Here is a 20824-nt window from a genome sequence, read left to right as displayed (position 1 = left end):
TTGAATAAAATGATGATAGGGAATGAAATATGGTGGGAGTTCAGATATATACGGTGTAATGTAGGTGGTTGTTTATAATAAACCAAATACAAGGTGCTAGTTTGTAAAATACGGTAAATACGAGCTGGTAATTAACAATTTTCACCAAATTTTAAGATTTGATAATTGATTAGTTTTACTGTCCTTTGTATGTGTTATCTATATTTATAATTAAAATCTGTATCTATATAATAAAAATATTAAAAGACATGATGAGCCTTACTCGAGCATAATCTACCATCCTCACATCAACATTTGGAACTCCTTTTATACTCCTTACCAATATCAATTAAAATTCACTCTTCAAGTGTCTCTTAAAAAATTCACAAGTTAATGTAGTGTATATCTCAAAGGTATTTAGACCGAAAGATGGACTTCACGACCCAAACTTAAGAAAATGACGAACCCAAATGCTTGAAATGTACTCAAAAAATGGTAATAAAATCATTTTTCGCCCAAAAAAAAAATACTTCCATAAACTAATGACTATCTATACATATTTATATATTTTATTAAATTTAGATCTCATGAGAGACCGTCTCCCACTACTTTAGTGGGAGACATAATAGCGAAAAAAAATCAGTGGGTCCCTCACCTCATCATGTGAGATGTCTCTCAATAACGCTATTGAGAAACCGTCTCTCCAAAGTTAAATAACATGTCCAATGTCGTAAATTTTATCAAAAACTGTCACGTTTCGTTTTGTGTGGATTTTCGTATCCTTTTTTGTGCTACCTGATTGAGTACGTGAGTCTCTCATTTTCTTTTATCTATCGCTTTTTTTTCTTCTATATACTTCTGTTCCACTTTTGTGTCCCATTGTGTGTTGATGTGTTAGAAATGGACCGATGATCCCCCACTCAAGTGTCCGGAATAGTAGAATATACAGCAAAAGATGATTATAGCCATGACTGTGACATCAAAGCCAAAACTGGGTTGAATATCGGAAATTACACACCCAAAATCCCTCTTCGTCTCCCTGTCTCTCTGTCCCTAGCTTCCGTTAACCGAAACCTGAATTCCACGTATAATTACTATAATCCGCTACTCCATAGCATTAATCAAAGTCAATCATCATCATCAGCACCATAACTAACAACCGCAATGGCGGGGGCAATATCGGTGGCGGCGGAATGGCAGATGCTACACAACCGATACTACCGAAAACCCGAAATATACAAGATGAAGTGGAAACACATTGATCTCAGCCGCAACAAGGTCGCCTGCGCTCTTTACGGTGGTCCTATCGCTGTCATCCGTGACGACTCTAAGATCGTCCAGCTTTACGCCGAGTCCGCTCTTCGTAAACTCCGTATATTTAATTCCGCCGGGGTTCACCTTGCTGAAACCGTCTGGCGTAACCCCGGCGGACGCTTGGTTGCTTTGTCTTGGACTGATGATCTTTCTCTCGTCTGCATTGTCCAAGACGGCACCATTTATAGGTACTCTCTCCGTCTCATTCATTTGTTTATCTTTCTGTAATGTCGGACTATTTTGTCAATTTTGATCCGGCAGTCTTGTGGATTTGAAATTCGCTGGCTAGGTATGATCGCGGATTTTAGGATATGAATTACTGATTTATTCAATTAAGTTGGGAAGAAATCGATTATTTTTAGCTAAAGGTTTGGCGGATTCAATTGATTAGGCTAGTCTTACAGACTCGCAGCAAAATGTGATACGGAGTATTAATTTTGTAAAGCTATATTATGGAGATTATCCTTGTAGTATGGATGTTGATTTGTGTCTAGAGCAAGTCTTGGCTGTTCATGTTAGTTACTCCTCTTGTCCGGCTTAGTTACGAGCTTGTGTTTTCAAGCTCTCACCTTTGACCGCCAATTACTACTTCGCTAAAATCAATGGCTGTTTTGCTATTACTATAATGTTAGGAATGTGTTTTGAGAATATTTTGGAATTGCAAAATTACGTATATGTTCTTGTCAAAGTATCCAAGTTGCTTGTGAATTTATGGTGGTATTGGGAAACATGTTAATATTCAGATTTGAAATTATGAAGGTTATTACATGTTTAGGGTGTACTGTTTGGTCATGGTTTGTTGTTCTGAATTCACGGCATTTTCATTTAAGATGTAATTGAATTTGATCGTTAAGAAAGACAAATCTGATTGTGTGTGTGTGTTAATGTCTTAACAGGTATAATATTCATGCTGAGCTAATAGAGCCCAGTGTTTCATTAGGGAAGGAGTGTTTTGAGCATAGTGTTGTGGAGTGTGTTTTCTGGGGGAATGGTGTGGTGTGTATGAATGAAGGATTTCAGTTCTTCTGCGTGCCTGATTTTAAAAACTTGGGTCGCGATGGGGCTGGTGTAGTTAAGCTTGCAGATCCTCTACTTGAGGCACCGCCACTCTGTATGGCGGTGATTGAACCCAAATATACTATGTCTGGGAATGTTGAAGTCTTGCTTGCCGTTGATGATCATGTTTTGTTGGTTGACGAAGATGGGGTGCAACAAGTGGGTGCTGAAGTGGGGCCTCTTCAAAAGATAGTGGTTTCAAGGGATGGCAAGTTTTTGGCTTCGTTTACTCATGATGGAAGACTCTTGGTCATCACCACTGATTTATCAAGCATCATTTTTGAGTTTAGTTGCGAGGTTTGTTTCTCATTGAGCTCTTCTGCGTTTTGGAAGCATGTATGTAATAGCCGTGCCTATTATAGTTTTGGCTGTGGCTGAAATGGAGGTATAAATCTTTTCTTGTTGAAGCACAGCACATGGCATTAGGTCACCATATCGTCACTTTTTTTATAATTGTTCTAATATGCACTTCGCTTGTGGAACTTAACACGGTGATTACTGTCATATTGATATCAATGCTCTTACGTTCACCTTTATGCAGTCTGCTCTTCCTCCAGAACATCTGGCTTGGTGTGGACTAGACAGTGTGCTGCTCTATTGGGATGATTCCCTTCTCATGGTCGGTCCATATGGAGATCCAGTGCGCTATTACTATGATGAACCAATAGTTCTGATATCAGAGTGTGATGGAGTTAGAGTTCTCTCCAACTCAAACATGGAATTTCTACAGAGAGTACCAGATTCCACTGTGTCTATTTTTACAATAGGAAGCACAACACCTGCAGCGTTGCTGTATGATGCTTTGGATCATTTTGATAAGCGGAGTGCCAAGGTACCCACCTAAAAGTGCTCTCATCTATACACATTAAATGAGTCTGATCCTGTTACTTTTTATTTACATTACTTAGTTTTTACTTCTTTAGTATATTAACATATGAAGAATGAAAAAAAAAAAAACGTGATTAAAACAAATTTAAAGCTCGAGGACATGGTGCACTGAGCACAACCTAATGTTACATGAATGGGATAGAAAGCTTAAAGATTTAAATGTATTACTATATGTCATTTTTTATGGTTATTTGGATAGAATTGGCAAAACCAACCCAACCCAAAAAGACTGACACGAAACCCAAAATTGACCGAACTACTACCCCCGAATATGATCTAAACCGAATTGACCTGCCCCGGCCTAAACATGACCCGAGCTTTGTTGACCCGAACTAACTCAAGCCAAAATGATCCGACCCGAAACTAATCAACCCGTCCTGACAAAACATAACTCTAATTGAACAAAAAAGATTTGAAATGATTAATTTAAAAGCATGCTTTATATTGTTTATGTTAAAATAAAGAATCAGTCGTCATAACTAATCTAAAAATAGGTAATAATAGTAGAACATAATTTTGTTCCCTTAATCATTGACCCGAAAATGACCCGGGCCCGAAATAACCCGCCCGCTTGACCCGGCCAACATATCGAAAAATACCCGCACCCGAAACAACCCGACCCGATTTAACCCGGAAATGTGGTGCACCCGAACGGACCCAACCCGAATTGCCCCGACCCGAACCCGACTAATCCGTTTGCTAGGTCTACTTTGACTAGATTCGGAACTATGTTGCTCCGGTTCTTTATTTCCTTGCTTACCCATGTCTGACACTCTACACTTGGACATGGGCATGACAATTGGACACCTCGTTTTAACCTAAAATAGGCATATTTCATAATGAAGCCGAGTCTGACAATAGGACACGCACCTGTGTTGGATTCTAAACAAGTCTTAGTAACATTATTTGTAAGGATTACTCATTTTTTGAATACTTTTGGGGAAGGATTGTTTTCTGGTTTGAATGTGGGCTAAAGCTTCTGGTGCTTTTAAGACTATCCCAATTACATTTGTACGCTGGCATTGTGCATCTTTGTAATGTTTGCATATGAGGTTTCACGTCCTCCTTTGCTCTTCATTGATTAATACCCTATTTATGGTTAAAAAGTCACTTTCAAGAGACAAAGGACTTCATTATAAACGTACGTGACTTCCAAGTTCTATTATATTAACTCGCTGACTCGCTGTAAAGATTTTGCAGTTTGTGATTTTTATCTTTCCTACTTTCTACTACCTGTAAAACTGTGCTTTATGCGAATGCAGCATTCCCAGCGAGTATAGGTAGTACTATCTTGTTATTCTTCTATCAAAGAAACACATTATATTTGTTCATTTTCTCTCATTATTGAAAATGGGGTATTGATTGTCAGGCTGATGAAAACTTAAGAATGATAAGGTCATCATTGCAAGAGGCGATAGAAGCATGCATTGATGCTGCAGGTTATGAGTTTGACATTGCACGCCAGCAGACTCTTCTGAGAGCTGCAAGCTATGGTCAAGCATTTTGCAGGTCAGTTTCTTCATTCGAAGCTTATAACCTGTATCTTAAATAGTTTAGAGCATTTTCGAGGAAGGGGAGGCAGAGGTTTGCTTTGCTTTTCTGTGATCTATTCCTTCAGAAATCAGGATATACTGCTTTGTGAAACTAAATCCAGGACTTAAGTAGTTTCTCGTAACTTTCTTTTGTGTTGAATGGTAATAGTATTCTAAGAAAATTTCACAGTTTGTTCTCGGTTTAAAGTGAGCCACAAGGTGAATTTTGATGGTGGAGGAATTTTAGCCCCCATTGTTAGGGCTTATAATTATAAATACTGTAACCAAGTACACATTTGCCAATCCTGGGAATGCCATTAAGGCATTACCATACGGGCACTATTGCACTAATCCTACCAATCTCTGCCACTCCTACCTAGCCACCAGTCACACTCCCTATGGACCACCACCACACCACTAGCCTGACCTCACTACCACTACACTCCCATCACCACAACCACCTGAATGCCACCGTTATCGCGCTGACCCGCTGACAGCAACAACGAACTATCTGAAGTGTATGAGGTTTAAGAGCACCAGACGAGCACCACATGAGTTGTAATTTTCAAAAATTATCTGCGCCTCCTTGTAGATCTGGGTTTTGAAGTTCAATTTAAAGAGGTAAATCTTAGCTGTTGGGTTGGAAGGAGGTCGAAGAAGAGAAGAGAGTAGACAGAAGGAACTGTGCGGCCGCAGAAGGTCAGTGGAAGTCGCCAACGAGGTCAATGGCGCCCATGGTTGTGCGAAGTGGGATAAGGGGAGTGGGTGAGGGCAGCGGAGAGTGTGGTGGTGCCACCAAGGAGGTCTTGGAGGTGTGTCAGCGCCAACGCCTATCGTGGTTGTGCAGGGATACCTGTAGAAGCAGGTGAGGGAAGTAGGAGTTTAGTGTTAGTGGTAATTATAAATATAAGACTTGATTTTGTAATATGTATAGCTTACGAAGGTAAGTCAGTATTTTAGTCTTGATATTTGCCACATAGGGATAAAATTTTCTTCTTCAAACGGTCGCAACGTTATTTTTTTTCTCTCTATTTTAGGGATGGGCAGGACCCCCCTTTTAAGCATGAAGGGAAAGAACGCGATCCTTCCTTTTGACTTCGTTGGTGGAATCTGTTATTTCTTATGGGCAAAGGCAGATTGAGAGTGCCCACTTGGTATTAGTTTATTATTATGCTGAGAGTGAAGCCCTTTCTTTGGATGAGAAAAACCAAACAAGAAGTTCCTCTTCCTGGGCAGGTAGTAGCGTACTAAGAGCCCTAGGGACCTTATCCGCTGTTGGGCAGTTGATTGGAAAAAAAAAACTAAACTTTCAAGCTTAGGGAAGTGCTGAGTGTCCCCTGAGTAATAGTCTGAACTGAAGAAAATAGTGGGTGTACTGTCTCACCTTCCCAAAGTCTTAAAAGGGTTTGCGAAACAATAGAGTTGGGTTAGAATCTGATTTTTGTTCTGAGTTTAGGCTTTGGGAAGAACAAAAAAAAGCGTCTTAATAAGTAATTTAGGAGGAAAAAAATGAACTGGAGGGAATAATCGTTTTCACACAAATTTCTCCCAAATTTACCTTTTTATCTTTCACCCAAAAGACCTTTTTTCTCATTTTGTGTGTCTTCATTTTCTTCTGTTCATATCTATGTTACTCCGACACTTCACTTAACTGCCGTGTCGCGTGTCAGACACGGTGTCCGACACAACACGACACTTCGACACTTCAGTTTAGACCACAAAACAGGAAAATTCATCCCAAATAGCCGTGTTCGACACGCCGACACGTGTCGGACACCGACACGTGTCGGCGTGTCTGATTGATTAACACAGGTTCATATGCTATCGTATTTTGGTTTATCGTCATGTCCTCTCCAGTTTTCACGTGTTTTTCACTTCACATAGAGGTTTCCGTATCAGTATATCACGCTTCACATTAGACGACCCAACTCGTTTTAGGATCAAGGAGTTTACTCTGGTTGTTATTGTTGTTGTCTTTGTTGTTATTGTAACTATTACCAGTTGGCTTTGACAGCGATGTTCCCCGGGATCGTTTTCAAGAGATGTGTAAAACCTTGCGTGTTTTAAACGCTGTGCGGAATCCTGATATTGGAATTCCACTTAGTATACAACAATACAAGGTTATAATTTCACTTCACATTTAGTTCATACATCTTTATTAATTGTATTTTTAACCGTCGCATCATTGATTTTGCTGTTGAATTTTCTTTTCCACTGAAGGAACTAACAGCACCCATTCTGATTGGTCGCTTGATCAATGCCCATCAACATTTCCTGGCGTTGAGGTTGTCGGAGTATCTTGGCTTAAGTCAGGTGGGTTTTTAAAATCTCGGGATGATATTCCTTTTGTCAATGACATTATCTGTAAAAGAAATCTGATACAAAATTGGAAATGCATGTCGTTCATTCAAAGAAGAGGTTGTTGGAGTATCTTGCTCCAAATTGTTTGTTATCATTTGTATTTGGATCCAGTTTACCGTTAGATTAGGAACATTGAACTCTTATGAGCATGAATGGTTAAGAAAGGTAGAAGGTGATAAAAGTCAATGATGACATTTTTCAAATGAGCACATGTGAAACTTTTAAAAGTGAACATGGTCATCAGGTCATGTGACAAATACTTGTCACATGAGATCTCCCTTTAGCCTCTGATTTTGCAATTTTGGATACAGAATCTTGATTTTGAAATAAAGGCCATTAAGTTAAAGGGAAGTATGCTGTATGTTTTACTTTGTTACTGGGGCGAGTCATGTTTGAATCCCGATTCCCAAAAATATTTCCTGTGCTTCATTCTACCCATGATTATAAAATTATTGGGTCACTTGACTTGAGCACACAATAATGCGTCATTTTTTTTTTATTTCCTACTTTTATGTGTATACAACTTTGTTTCTTCTCGCCGTTGTTTTATCAGAAAGACAAGGCTACATTGGAGGCTTGAATAAATTTGTCTGAGTTGTAGCCTGTAGGTGTCCCGTGTCCAGTCAAGCATGTATTCTTAGCGTTTTTCTCTTTGCTTGCGCATAAGACATGGAAGAATTGACGAGGAGGTCAATTCAAGACATTGTGCCAAGGTGTATAATAGTTGCAAATGATATTGTGTCGGTTGATAGTACGAACAGAGGTGTTGAAAGAAAGTTGAAAGGGAAACCTTGAAAGCACGAGGAAAGGTTGTGAATTGGATTGATCTCCTTAGATGGAAAGCTTGTTCTAAAAATCCATTTTTTTGGTATGTAAGTATTTGTATGGATGGTGAATTGGATAGATCTATTACTAACGCAAGTAAGCCAGGTTAGATATGAAGAGTGTCGCAGGTTTCTAGGGTTCTCATGCGTTCCCGACATGCCTCATAAATCGAAGGGTAGCTCCTACCATGCTACACAAGTCTGCAACCTAGCCTCCATTATTACATGGCACCAAGTTTTGGGCCGTAAAGTTGCGTCATGCTAACAAGATAAATGTGTCAGAGATGCATATGCTATGGTGATTGTATGGACATACAAGGAATGATTGATTCATAAATGTGGTGATTTTGGAGAAACTAGGAGTTAGCACCAATTGAAGATAAGATTAGGGAGAATTGGTTATAAGATGGTTTGGCCATGTAAGGCGAAGATTAAGCAAAATCCCAATTAAAAGGCTTGAAGAATGGGTAAAGATAAGATTGTGAGGGGTAGGGGAATACCCACGAAAACATGGATGAATGTGATGAAACATTATATGAGATATGTGGGGATCGACGAAAATGTGGCGTTGATGTGGTGGATCTTGTAGAGGGAAAGGATCTGGATAGCCCTGTGATTTTCTTATTGTTTCTTATCATATTGTTTTCGATATAATATTGTTTTTGCTTATTTCTCCAACTTCCTTTCACTCTTAATTTTCATTTTGTTACCATTTTTATCATCATCCTAGTAGGCTAGTATGTACACATTTCTCTATGTATCATTTTGATGATACCAATGTTATTTATTTTATCTTTTTTTTTCCCTTATGATTTTATGACATTTGATCTTAAAAGTATCTCAACTACCTTTTATGTATTTATTTTTTCATTACTCTCTTGTTTCTCATTATTGCATTTTCATTAACGGTTTCGAGTGACTATTATGTTAGCTGACTGGAAATCATTTTGGATTAAGGCTTTATTGTTTCATGGAAGTCAATGTGCACATATTAATAGCATATACTCCCTCCTATTCACCATTTTCTTCCCCTTTCCTTTTTGCACAAGAAATAAGAAATTGAATTTGGACCACATAAAACACACCACCCCACATGCTATTGAATTTGGACCACACAAATCAACCCAAAAAAGGAAATAGGGAAGAAAACGTGAATAATCCGTAAAAGGAAATAGGGAAGAAAATGGTGAATAGGAGGGAGTATTATTCATATCTAAATTGAAAAGTCCTTATTCATTTCTGTAATCTTCTGCAATACAAAAGCTTTTCAATGTTGTTGACATCGTCCATTTTGCCTGAGTAGGAGCTGGTTCTAATGCATTGGGCTTGCACAAGGATAACATGCTCCGAGTCAATGCCTGATCCTGCTCTTCTTAGTTCTCTACTTGAGAAGGTTCAGTTTCCGGAGCTTACTGATTTCCTATTGCTGTTCTTCTGAACAGTTCCTAACCGATCATTCTTCATTTTTAGTTAAAACTATGCAAAGGTATAGATTATGCAAGAGTTGCCGAGCATGCAGATAAGAGCAACAGGAGGAACTTAGCTGCTGCTCTTGTTGAACATGAGCCCTGCTCTTCCAAACAGGTTTATGCTTCGGGATATCTGTCATATTGTTTCATCCAGTACTTTCCATGTCCTAAATCTACTGTTTTAGTTCAGGTTCCACTGATGTTAAGCATAGAGCAGAAAGATGCAGCTTTGTCAAAGGCAATTGAAAGTGGGGATACTGATCTTGTCTATTTTGTTCTCTTTCATCTACAGCCGGCAAAGGTGATTTCAAAATTTTATGTACATGTAACTCACTAGTATCTTCTAATTGCTTTTCACTTCCTGATGACTCTGTAAAATATTTCAAAGAGAAAAGAAAATGAAGTTTTTTTGCTCGTCTTTGAGTCAGGGGGAGCCGCCCTTGGAGTTCTTTGGAGCGATCCAATCTAAACCTCTGGCGAGGGATTTGTTTATAGCCTATTCGAGGTATTGCATTGTAGAGTTTTAAGATGATTTCTGTTCTCCCTTGGTTACCCTAAGGCGAATCTTATTGACTCAAAACCATGTATTTCGCCTGATACGCCTGTAATTTTCATCCTGTTATAGGTGTGACGATCATGAACTCCTGAAAGATTTCTTTTTGTCGGCTGGGCAGCTCCAGGTAGGTCAAAGTTTTTGTGGCATGACTTGGTATTTATGTTTGGAAAATCTCCATGTACTCATATATGTAACTTACCGAGGGCTGTCATTAGCAGTTTATCATATATCACAATCTACAAAAAGAAAAACATCCATAAAAGTAAACCAATTTATTTTAAAATTCCTACGGTGTGATTGATTCATTGACAGCACGGAGGCTGGTAAGCTTCAGGAAGGTGATTCAACTAGTTTAGCACTGATTTTGCAATTTAATGTCTTCTCTATCTCGTAGGAGGGAAGTTTCTTATAAGTTAAACATTTGCAGGCAGTTCTCCGTGAATGTGAGCTATGGTTAAAAGTAATGTTGTTAAATACTGGTCATAGTGTTATAGCTTAAATCCCTAATTGTCATATGGTTTTATTCTGTAACTGGTGTGTAATGGCTTTTATAGGAAGTTGCTTTTCTCTTGTGGAAAGAATCCTGGGAATTAAGTAAGAATCCAATGGCTAGTAATGGCACTGCGCTTCATGGGCGACGTATAAAAACCATTGAGAAGGCCCGAGATCTTTTTGCTGAAACAAAGGAACACAATTTTGAGTCGAAGGCCGCTGATGAGCATGCAAAATTATTAAGGTATATTTCATTTATTTTTTCAAGTAATCCCAATGTATTTTAGTGTCTTCATGTGATGGCCTATGAATCTATGATGGAAGGTTTGCGGTGAGGTGTGATTCAAATTTCACGAATGTATCCCACCTTTCTTTTTGTAAGCCTTTTACAGAACTAGTATAATGGTGAAATTTGTTTTAATAAGTAAATGATTGTTAAAAAGATGGTGACAGAAGCAATCCACTCATTTCCCTGTCCTTCTTCTCTATCTTACTGGTTATGGTTGTTACTTGGTTTTATTCACATGGCCAAACCAACATAGGCGAGGCTCACACAGCTTACCTCTGATAATTCAAGGCTCCTACTTGCAATCAAATGATCACATTTCTCAACTGACTCCCCTTTTATGGCCACACATAAAGCTTGTGAATTGCACATCCACCACATGATTTTACGAGTATAACACTGTTTCATGCATGCTACTCCCTCCAATTCTCTTTTTCTTTCCCATTCCTTAGTGCCCAGTTTTCGTAAGAGAGTTGCAGGTGAGCTTCTTGTTAGGAGAAAGTGGGTCTATTATTAAGAGTAAGAAGGTTTCGTAACGGCAGACCGGTAGTGGTCTCATACAATGCATCAGTGCATCACCATCGCCACTAAGACGGTAAGACCACCCCACCACCACCTGATCTGCACCAATAGTGAGAATGTGAGATTACCAAGCAACAAATACATGTTAGGATTAGAAATTTATCGATAAATGCTCTTGTGATGCTCATTTTTGGGGAAAATGATTCATCACATCTAGATCCAGAATTTTTTTCAAAATTTCGTACTTTTGGTATTGAAAATACGAGTTCATGGAGGGTTGGGGTAGACTTGAGTGGTCAAGGAGGTAAAAAAGGGGTTGGAAAATAGAGGGGAGTTCAGATCACCTGTCCCACTTTTGAGTAGGGAGGTCAGGATAAAAGAGGATAAAAGAGTACGGTGGTCTGAGAAAATAATTGAAGGCGGGTGTGAGGGGAGTGGAGGATTGAGACGGGTTGAGGTTGAAGAGCACGGGGCTCGTGAGATGCGGTTGTGTAATTGGAACTTGCAAGTGGGGTGGGTTTTAGGCAGGCGAGAGTCAGCTACCAGATGATGGTGGTTGTGTAAATTTGAACTGTTTAAACCTTTAGGGGACTACAAAACAGCTAGCGCCTTCTTTCGGCATACAGCAAATAACATAACCATGGTCAAATAGGTAGTTTAGTCAAGTATTGTCATAATTCAATAAAGGATTTAACCTATACGGCTCATCCTTGGAGTATGTAAAATAAAAATAAAAACAAAATAACCATGGTCAAATAGGTAGTTTAGTCAAGTATTGTCATAATTCAACAAAGGATTTAGCCCATACGGCTCATCCTTGGAGTATGTAAAATAGAAATAAAAACAAAAATTAAAAGAAACAACTTACAAACTTATTTTTTTGCAACCATTAGATGAGGAACGCTTAGTAAGATAGAGATAGAGACAGAAAAAGTCTGCCTCTAACAAATAAAAAACGCATCTTTTTATAAATTGTAAGCTTTATAAAAGCATAACCAAAATTCAACAAAGCCTATCAAACCACTTATTAGTTTTTTGAAAATGCCCCAATAATGCATGCACTACTTTTGTTAGTGCAAAAATACACCGTCTTCTTCATTTTCTATTTAAGAAACTTTTGATAGGTATCATAATCTGAGTGTCTTTAGTGATATCATCTTCTACCATTTTCTGAATATTAGTATCCTCATCAGGTGCTTGGGCATCTTGTAAACGAACAAATTTATGCTTGCTATTTGATGCTATGCAATAGATGTTGCCATGGACGTATCACTTTTCTGAGATTTATTATCCTCTTCTGAAATAGCTTTCTGAGCTAGAGCTTTATTAGTTAAAGCTAAATAATATTGGACAATTTCTTCCTTAGATTTGTCTTCAATATTAAATTCATCATCAACCAACTAAGTGTCCTCGTTATCCTCTTTATTAAGATAAAAGATAGTATAACTGTCAATTTTATCTCGAATAAGGTCAATTGTATATTGACAATTTAACTCATTAGTTTCCTTATTTTGCCTTGGCATAGTATCCCAAAAACGAGAATATGATTCTCTCTTTAAGCAGAATAATTTCTTTTGGGTATAACCTGTTTTAGGACAAAATTTCCAAATCCATGGAATAGAAAATTCAATAAAGAAATTCATTTGAATAATACCAGTGATATCATCTTATGGTGTTTTTGGTATAACCTCTTTACATTCCTCAAAAAGATTTTTAAATAATGGAGGTAATATCTCTTCCGTTGTTACATAGAACTCCCACCATACTATAAGCCAGGTTGGCAATGTTTGGTTATAAACCTCTTGGCCAATTTTAATATGCCAAGTATGACTCTTCTTATCATTCTCATAGAGAAAAACATTGTTGAAAGCTTGGATATAATCCCAATAATTATATTCAATACGATTGCCTTTATTAACCAAAATTTTTGTTTTGAGAGGAGTATCACCCATTCTTCAATAAGTATAACTTGTTTGATATAAATTTTTGAGAAATTATAAATTTCTGGATCATTGCTATTAAAATGATGGATATCACAACCATTAGATGAGAGTATATTCTCATAAAAGAATCTACTTTTGTAAGATTCCATAGTATGTTGATTATTAATCAGATATCTTTCATAGAGAAACCAAGGATTATCTTTCCACTTCTTCTCAGAATTATTTAGTTGGAGTACAATCCTTTCTTCTTGGTTTTTAACCATTTTTTCTTTTTCATCAATTGATTCCTTAATTATCTTCCTAAAGGAAGGAGAGACTTTATCTTGTCTCTTTTGTTTCCATAGTCTGAACTCTTCGAGTTCTTATTTTTTTCTGTGATTTCATCACTAAAAGTTTTAGCTATAAGCTTCAAGCTTCCATGCTGGATTAAGATATTTCCATGCTGGATTAAGATATTACTTGGTCCTGGTTCTGAACTACCTCCCTTATTAGGAGAATATCTTTTTCTCCCTCTATTAGAGAGATAAGTGCTACGACCATTGTCACGATACATTCCTGAAAGATTAGAGATTAGAGATTAGAGATTAGAGATTAGAGATTAGAGATTAGAGATTAGAGATTAGAGATTAGAGATTAAAGTTTAAACATTAAACATTAAACAGATAAATACTCCCTTGTTAAAAAACCTGGGAGATGATTTTCAGAACCTTTTTTTATAAAGGGTTTCAAAAGGGGCTAAATGCGCTTGCCATCTTGTCGGCAGGCGAGAGTCAGCTACCATATGAAGAAATTGTCCAATATTATTTAGCTTTAACTAATAAAGCTCTAGCTCGGAAAGCTATTTCAGAAGAGATAATAAATCTCAGAAAAGTGATACGTCCATGGCAACATCTATTGCATCAAACAGCAAGCATAAATTTGTTCGTTTACAAGATGTCCAAGCACCTGATGAGGATATGGTAGAAGATGATATCACTAAAGACACTCAGATTATGATACCTATCAAAAGTTTCTTAAATAGAAAATGGAGAAGACGGTGTATTTTTGCACTAACAAAAGTAGTGTATGCATTATTGGAGCATTTTCAAAAAACTAATAAGTGGTTTGATAGGCTTTGTTGAATTTATGGTTAGCTTTGTTGAATTTTGGTTATGCTTTTATAAAGCTTACAGTTTATAAAAGGATGCGTTTTTTATTTGTTAGAGGCAGGCTTTTTCTGGCTCTATCTCTATCTCTCTCGTGTAAATCTTCTCTTTTTATAATAAAAGTTTACTAAGCGCTCCTCATCTATTGGTTGCAAAAATAAGTTTGTAAGTTTCTTTTAATTTTTGTTTTTATTTTTATTTTACCACAAAATCTCATTGAAGACGGCGATATCCGTCACAAGCTTGTGGCGGATACCGTTTCCTCTCACAAAATACCCATGAGAGGTGAGTGGGGAAGCACATGGGGGGTGCCCCACCTTGTCCCCTCTTCTTTTTTGTGAGAGGTCTTCAGCTTGTGACGGGATTAGCCCGTCACAAGCAAGACGCTTTGTTATTTTACATACTCCAAGGATGAGCCGTATAGGCTAAATCCTTTGTTGAATTATGACAAGACTTGACTAAACTACCTATTTGATCATGGTTATGTTATTTTTCTAACTGGTTTTTATTACTTATCAACGTAATTTAAGAGGGTTTAGTGAGGGTACATATTGGGTTCAATTTGTACCGCACCGTTTGCTGTATGCCGAAAGAAGGCGCTAGCTATTTTGCAGTCCCCTAAAGGTTTAAACAGTTCAAATTGGTGGTCTTGGCCAAGCAAGAATTAGAATGAGTGCAGTCTAGTAATATCTTTTGTGATTAATGTCATTAGTTATTGAGTTTACTGTTAACACTAATGCTTGTTTAGTAATTTCATGGCTAGTATGAGGATATGATGGTACATATAGATTAAAAATCTTACTATGAATGATTGAATGGGAAGATATAGAAGTGGGAAGCAAACAGGAAATTTTTTCACACAAGGAAAGTGGGAAGAAAATAGGAAATAGATAAATTGTGGTCTCAGTTAAAGACATGGCCGTGGTTGTAAATCACGGTAGTATGCTATGGCACATAGGCTGACAACAAAGCAGTTCATGGCAACTTATCTTTATTCGTCATATCCGCCAATCAGACTTGTATCGAGTCTATCGATCAGTTTGTATCAGCCTAGCATCGATCTTTTTGGTCATAGAACGGCCAAGTACCGGCTATATCAGTCAAATATTTGTAGGAGCGGCCAAAAAAGAACTAAGTCCTTCAGGAAAATGTCCATGATTCCATGCAGTACACTATAAACATTACGGATCAGCTGATACGTGGTGCATCAGTCCATATATAAACTATGGTGTTATGGCTCAGTACTTTGTCTGACATAAGAATGTTGCTTGTCACGCTATAGAATTTCCCCCTCAATGGTGCGTATGTCTCTCATTGTGGGAAAACTATTTAGATATTATACCCAAAGTACATAAGGCAGAAGATCTTTTGGTATACTTGTGGTGAGTGGCCTGTTTTAATGAACCTTATAACTGCATATATAGTCACTGCCTTTTCTGCCCATTGGTAAAAAGGGAGAGCTGATAGCCCATTGCTTTTAGTATCCTTTCTGGGTTTGCCGTCTTTCCCCTTCTTAATTGTCATTTTTCATCTCTGCTATTTATAGTTTATAGAGATGTGATTTTGGCTTTTCATGAGTGTCGTTAGAATGCAACATGACCTAGAGGTGTCAACAAAGCAAGCAATCTTTGTAGATTCAAGCATCAGCGATACTATTCGAACGTGCATTGTACTAGGAAATCATCGAGCTGCTATGAAGGTTAAAACAGAGTTCAAGGTGTGTAACTTATACCGTTGTTACTCTTACTATCATTTACAGATTTAGGAATGTCAGGTGAAGTCATCCTCTCTCTTCTGTGAACTAAATGTTCAGTTTTCCTGGTTATCCGTCGCTCTTGTTCTCTACCAGGTTTCTGAGAAAAGGTGGTATTGGCTTAAAGTTTTTGCATTAGCTACAATAAGAGACTGGGTTGCCTTGGAAAAGTTTTCGAAGGAGAAGAAACCACCAATTGGTAGGTGATTTTTAAATTTCACTTATAAATTCTGATTTCAAATAATATGTTTATAATTTTTGTTGTCTATTCTTTTAAATGATTGTCTGCACTATTGTTGAGAGCTAGTTCACAAATAAGAAGCAGAGTTAAATTAGTGAATCATTTTGCTTTACTTCATCATACTCCAATTCACAAGAATTAGCGATGTGTCCACACTCCACTGATATGCATCGAATAAAATCCGGAAGGAAGTAAGGAACCAAAAGATTGAAGTATCCTTCATCAGTATAAAACAATTTTTTTTTTCAACTAACCATTACAAGATTTGCTACCTTTACATCCCACAATCTTGAGGATGGTACATCTTTTGTTTTCTTAAATCTCATGGCAGCGAACATTAATGACATTTATCATGGAAGTTGTTTTTAGGATGCTGGTTTTTTACCAATGTTATATCTAAGCATGTGTCCTCCTAGTTTGTTCAACTATTTTCATGGTTTGTTTAACTAGTTCTTCCAGCATTGTGTTCCCTTGTTTCCATCTGGTTCAGTCATGCACTCCGGCTAGATTTCTGTGGCATGCCTCCATATTGAGTGATGTAATTCAGCTGTTGTTTTATTAGTGGAGCTTTCCTGTGCATGAAACTTGGGGCCCATTATTAGTTGCTGCCTGTCATTTTCAAAAACGATTTAGGACTACTGGCTGTACGCTGCCATTATTTTTATAATTTCGGCTGTCATCAGACCATCATTTACTCGAACAAAGCTGTTTTTTCTCCTTTTGTTCTTTGCTCGATTCATTTGTTCGCCTAGTTAGTAATTTACTTGAAATAATTAGTTCTAGGTTGCCAGGTTTTATTCCTGTTGATTTGAAATTTGATTGGTTCTATGGGATATTGGGATCCTAATTACGTTGGATTCACAAGTTTGTGCTCCAATTATCTGAAAAAGGTATTGTGTGTGACAATCTGATTTGTGGCACTCTAGTCTCTAGGTAGCTTGGATATTCCCGTTCGTCTTTCATTATTGTGAGGCAAATTGAGAGGAGATTGGGTAGCTAGCAGTCAAAGATTTCATAATCATTGCATCATAACAATTTGACATTTTCCCTTTGTATGGTGTATGCATTCTTTTGCAGTTTGTCTTGTGAGACTATTTTATGAATACAACACATCAGTCACTTGCACCCTTTTCACCCGCCCTTTTCTTAATGATCTTCACAATTCATAGTAATTTACTGATAACAATTGCTCATTATATAGTGTATTAGTGTGTTCTCTTTATGAAGTTAGTCTTGTGAGAGACTGTTGTATGAATATGACATATCTTTAACCTTATTATAAAGTGCATAATATCACATGAAATTTGACAAGTATATTCATCGAACGGTTGAATATAATCTTTTTCCATCTTTATGACTAGGCTTTGGATATGCTAAAATTGACACCCTTTTGGCCTTTTCTTTTGTAGTTTGTCCGACAAGTTTAGAAATGCCTTGCATTCTATAGAGTTGACGTTGCCTTGATTTCTCCAAGATCTATGTTTTGCCTTGTGAAGTCTGTCTTATTGTGATTAGTTTGCTGACCTCTGTCTTATCTTGTCTCTTCTGACAAATCATATTACATTTTTTGGACGCCATTTAGGTTATAAGCCCTTTGTCGAGGCTTGCATTGATGCAAATGAAAAAAATGAAGCTCTGAAGTATATCCCGAAACTAATTGAAGCTGGTGACCGGGCCGAGGTAATCTGAATAGTGTGTTTTTTACCATTTCTAATGATTGATATCTATCAATCTGCAATTATTCTCTAATAATTGTTCCTGCAAAAAATGGGGATAATCACGGACTCATGGTCCCAGCTTTTTTTTTTGCACTATTCCCTCGTCACAAATTCTCCGGACTGTCTCATGATTAGATTTGATTGAGACTGACCCATTGTAGTGGTAGTTATCTGCTGTTTTTAAGTTAAAAAAATAGAGTTGGTTGGTCCCACATTGAATTAATATGAGACCGTTACACACACTCATGAAAGTCTAATTGTTCCTTTGGGGCATGTCCACAGTTGGGTAGGCTTTTGTTCAAATAGGTATGTCCAAAGAAGTCGTAGTGAGACAGTCTTCTCACGATAAAGCAATTATAAGACGGTCTCATAAGATTGACAGACCGATATCAGTGGGTAGATATTTGTTGTTCAAAATTTAGCCAACTAATATTCGGTTCATCTCACATTATTGTAATATCTTATTGGCCAGGCTTATGCTCGAATAGGTATGGCCAAAGAAGCTGCGGATGCAGCAGCTCAGTCAAAAGATAGTGAGCTTCTTGGTCGATTGAGGTTGACCTTTTCACAAAATACGGCAGCCACAGCGCTTTTTGACACGTTAGAGAGATTAGGTGTTTCATAAGCTTCATGTGCGCCATTCTTTTATTTTTTATGGCTCGAGCTGCTCAGTGTTTATAATACTATTTTGGTGATATGACCCTTTCTCTTCCATCCTCACCAAAGCTCTCTTTGTATTGTAAATGGATATAGGTTTGAAGTTCATCTTATGTGAGACATTCTTTGCTATGAGACGGATCATATCGTGTATTCTTCGTATAATCATTGATTATTTTGGTCGTCTTATATGCAAGAGTGTCTCATATAAGTTTGATTATAGTTCCCATGTTTGATTGAGTCAATGCCTTTCTTTACCGCCGCCGCCGCCAAAAAAACAAAAGGATTGGGTCTGACTTCTCAGGCATGAGACCAGTTTAGTTATTTGTGTTGTGGCATACAAATTTGTGGTTAATATTTCTGACCTTTACCAGTGGTGGATCTCTCTGGATTATTGAATTCTTGGTTCTATAATTCGAACTTTAATTGTGTAAAACATAAAATCACATTGTTGAATTTTTTTTAAAAAAATTAAAATTGTTAAAAGCTTTAAAGTTTCAAAAAATCACTACCTTTTCACAGTTTGGCAACAGATGACTTGTCCTCTAAACACAAAAAAAGAAGGTATGTTTTATTTAATTTGTTCTCATTTTTTCTCTGGAGATAATTTTAGTTATTTTACGATAACTGTGCCCATTATTCATAAGTTTTATCGTTTTAAAATCTGGAACCCAAACACATCTTCCTTTCTGTTGGTTTAATTTCATCATACTATTGGCAAAATATAAAGGAGCTGAGCTTTTCCAACTAAAGTACAAGTGATTCTATATAGAATCACAAAAGATGGGAGCATTATTTAATTCCATAATTTGTTTTTTATAAATTTTGTGTTTGGACTGATATATTCGTTTTGCATTTAGAAGTTAGAACTAGTTGATACTTGATAGACAGATGAACGACAACTCTCCTATAAGATCGTCTTATAGCATAGGACATGCCCAATATGAGAGATTAGCCCATAAAAAAAGAGTTGACTGTCAAAATGATATACGGAGTAGGAAACTCAGAGACCGAGTCTCACAAAACTAAACAATCCACCTTCTCCATCACCCTCATCCTCGTCCCACCACTTTCTGCCGCCGATGCCACCACCGTTGCTACCCCGCTCGTGCTCTTCGACCAAGACCTGCTACCGCCGATCTCTCCATCGTGATTTCGTCCAACCGCTTCTCCTTTATCCAATCAATCTACAATAAAGGAGTAGAATGTCGACATCCACAATAGCGAGGTCACCGTCTCACCGATAAGCAGGTTCAGATTTTTGATTTAAAAAACTAATTTTAAGATCAAAATTCGAACTTCTAACTTTTGATAATTGGTTGTTTTAACTTGACAATTCATGCTTTTAAATTGAAAATTTCAGCCTTTAAACTTCAAAATTACACTCCGATCTTTTTTATTGGCCAATACATTTAGTTTGATAACTAATAGCTTTAACTTCAAATCTGAAGTTTTAATTTGAAAATTTCATAAATTTTGATGAAACCAATTTTCCTTGATTTATTAGAAGTTGGGGTCTGCCAAACTTTTATAGAGTAGGAGTTTTAAATAAATGTACAGTAAATTTAGTTTGATAACTTAATGTTTTAAGAGTTTTGCTTTATTTCAATGATTAAATTAGGATTTTATTTCTAAAACAAAGTAGTTTGACAACTTAATTTTTTTAGTTCAAAATTCATGACTTAAAAGATGAATATCTATGGGGAGGAGATGGGTGAAGACTGTCGATGCAGATGATACCAAATTATCAAAAAATGATTTCCGACGATGGTTTAGAGGCGATGGTGGTGTAATTTTGGCTGCAAAGATGAATAGAACGAACAAGGGTGTGTTGACTGATGAGCAGTTAATGGCGGAGACTTTTTGTTTTCATAGGTATTGGGCTTATTTGTTTAATGGATTGGTCTTATGTTAAGGGATAGTCTTATTAAATAATTTGTGACAGACGAAATAAAACCATAAAATGTAAAGACATCAATGATTTGGTTTGGTTCTCAACGAGGAATGTGGTTAATAATATTTCTATTCAAAATTGGAATGAAGTGATAAAATCTTTAAAGACATTGTAGTGGATAATTCCAATATTGT

The 20824-nt window shown here is 37.1% G+C and overlaps 1 protein-coding gene across 1 annotated transcript; it reads left to right on the top strand.

The window, feature by feature from the left end:
- The first annotated feature begins 851 nt into the window (after nucleotides 1–851).
- On the top strand, nucleotides 852–19150 carry LOC141605459 (protein VACUOLELESS1). The gene is made up of 16 exons (XM_074424235.1): nucleotides 852–1481; nucleotides 2190–2646; nucleotides 2891–3181; nucleotides 4607–4746; nucleotides 6784–6889; nucleotides 6990–7082; nucleotides 9258–9347; nucleotides 9425–9538; nucleotides 9614–9724; nucleotides 9852–9928; nucleotides 10049–10103; nucleotides 10534–10715; nucleotides 15955–16084; nucleotides 16217–16319; nucleotides 17944–18041; nucleotides 18552–19150. Exons 1-16 carry the CDS (start codon nucleotides 1144–1146, stop codon nucleotides 18702–18704), a joined length of 2538 nt encoding a protein of 845 aa, XP_074280336.1. The 5' UTR covers nucleotides 852–1143; the 3' UTR covers nucleotides 18705–19150.
- Nucleotides 19151–20824: the final 1674 nt, after the last annotated feature.

This window comes from Silene latifolia, chromosome 10 (assembly GCF_048544455.1).
Source record: "Silene latifolia isolate original U9 population chromosome 10, ASM4854445v1, whole genome shotgun sequence".
Taxonomy (NCBI): domain Eukaryota; kingdom Viridiplantae; phylum Streptophyta; class Magnoliopsida; order Caryophyllales; family Caryophyllaceae; genus Silene; species Silene latifolia.
This window is presented reverse-complemented; position numbering and strand designations above follow the sequence as displayed.

Coding starts and splice junctions, on each gene's coding strand:
- LOC141605459 (XM_074424235.1), top strand. CDS start 1,144: ATGGCGGGGGCAATATCGGTGGCGGCGGAATGGCAGATGCTACACAAC. Junction 3,182..4,606: donor TTGATAAGCGGAGTGCCAAG/GTACCCACCTAA, acceptor ATTGATTGTCAG/GCTGATGAAAACTTAAGAAT. Junction 16,085..16,216: donor AGGTTAAAACAGAGTTCAAG/GTGTGTAACTTA, acceptor GTTCTCTACCAG/GTTTCTGAGAAAAGGTGGTA.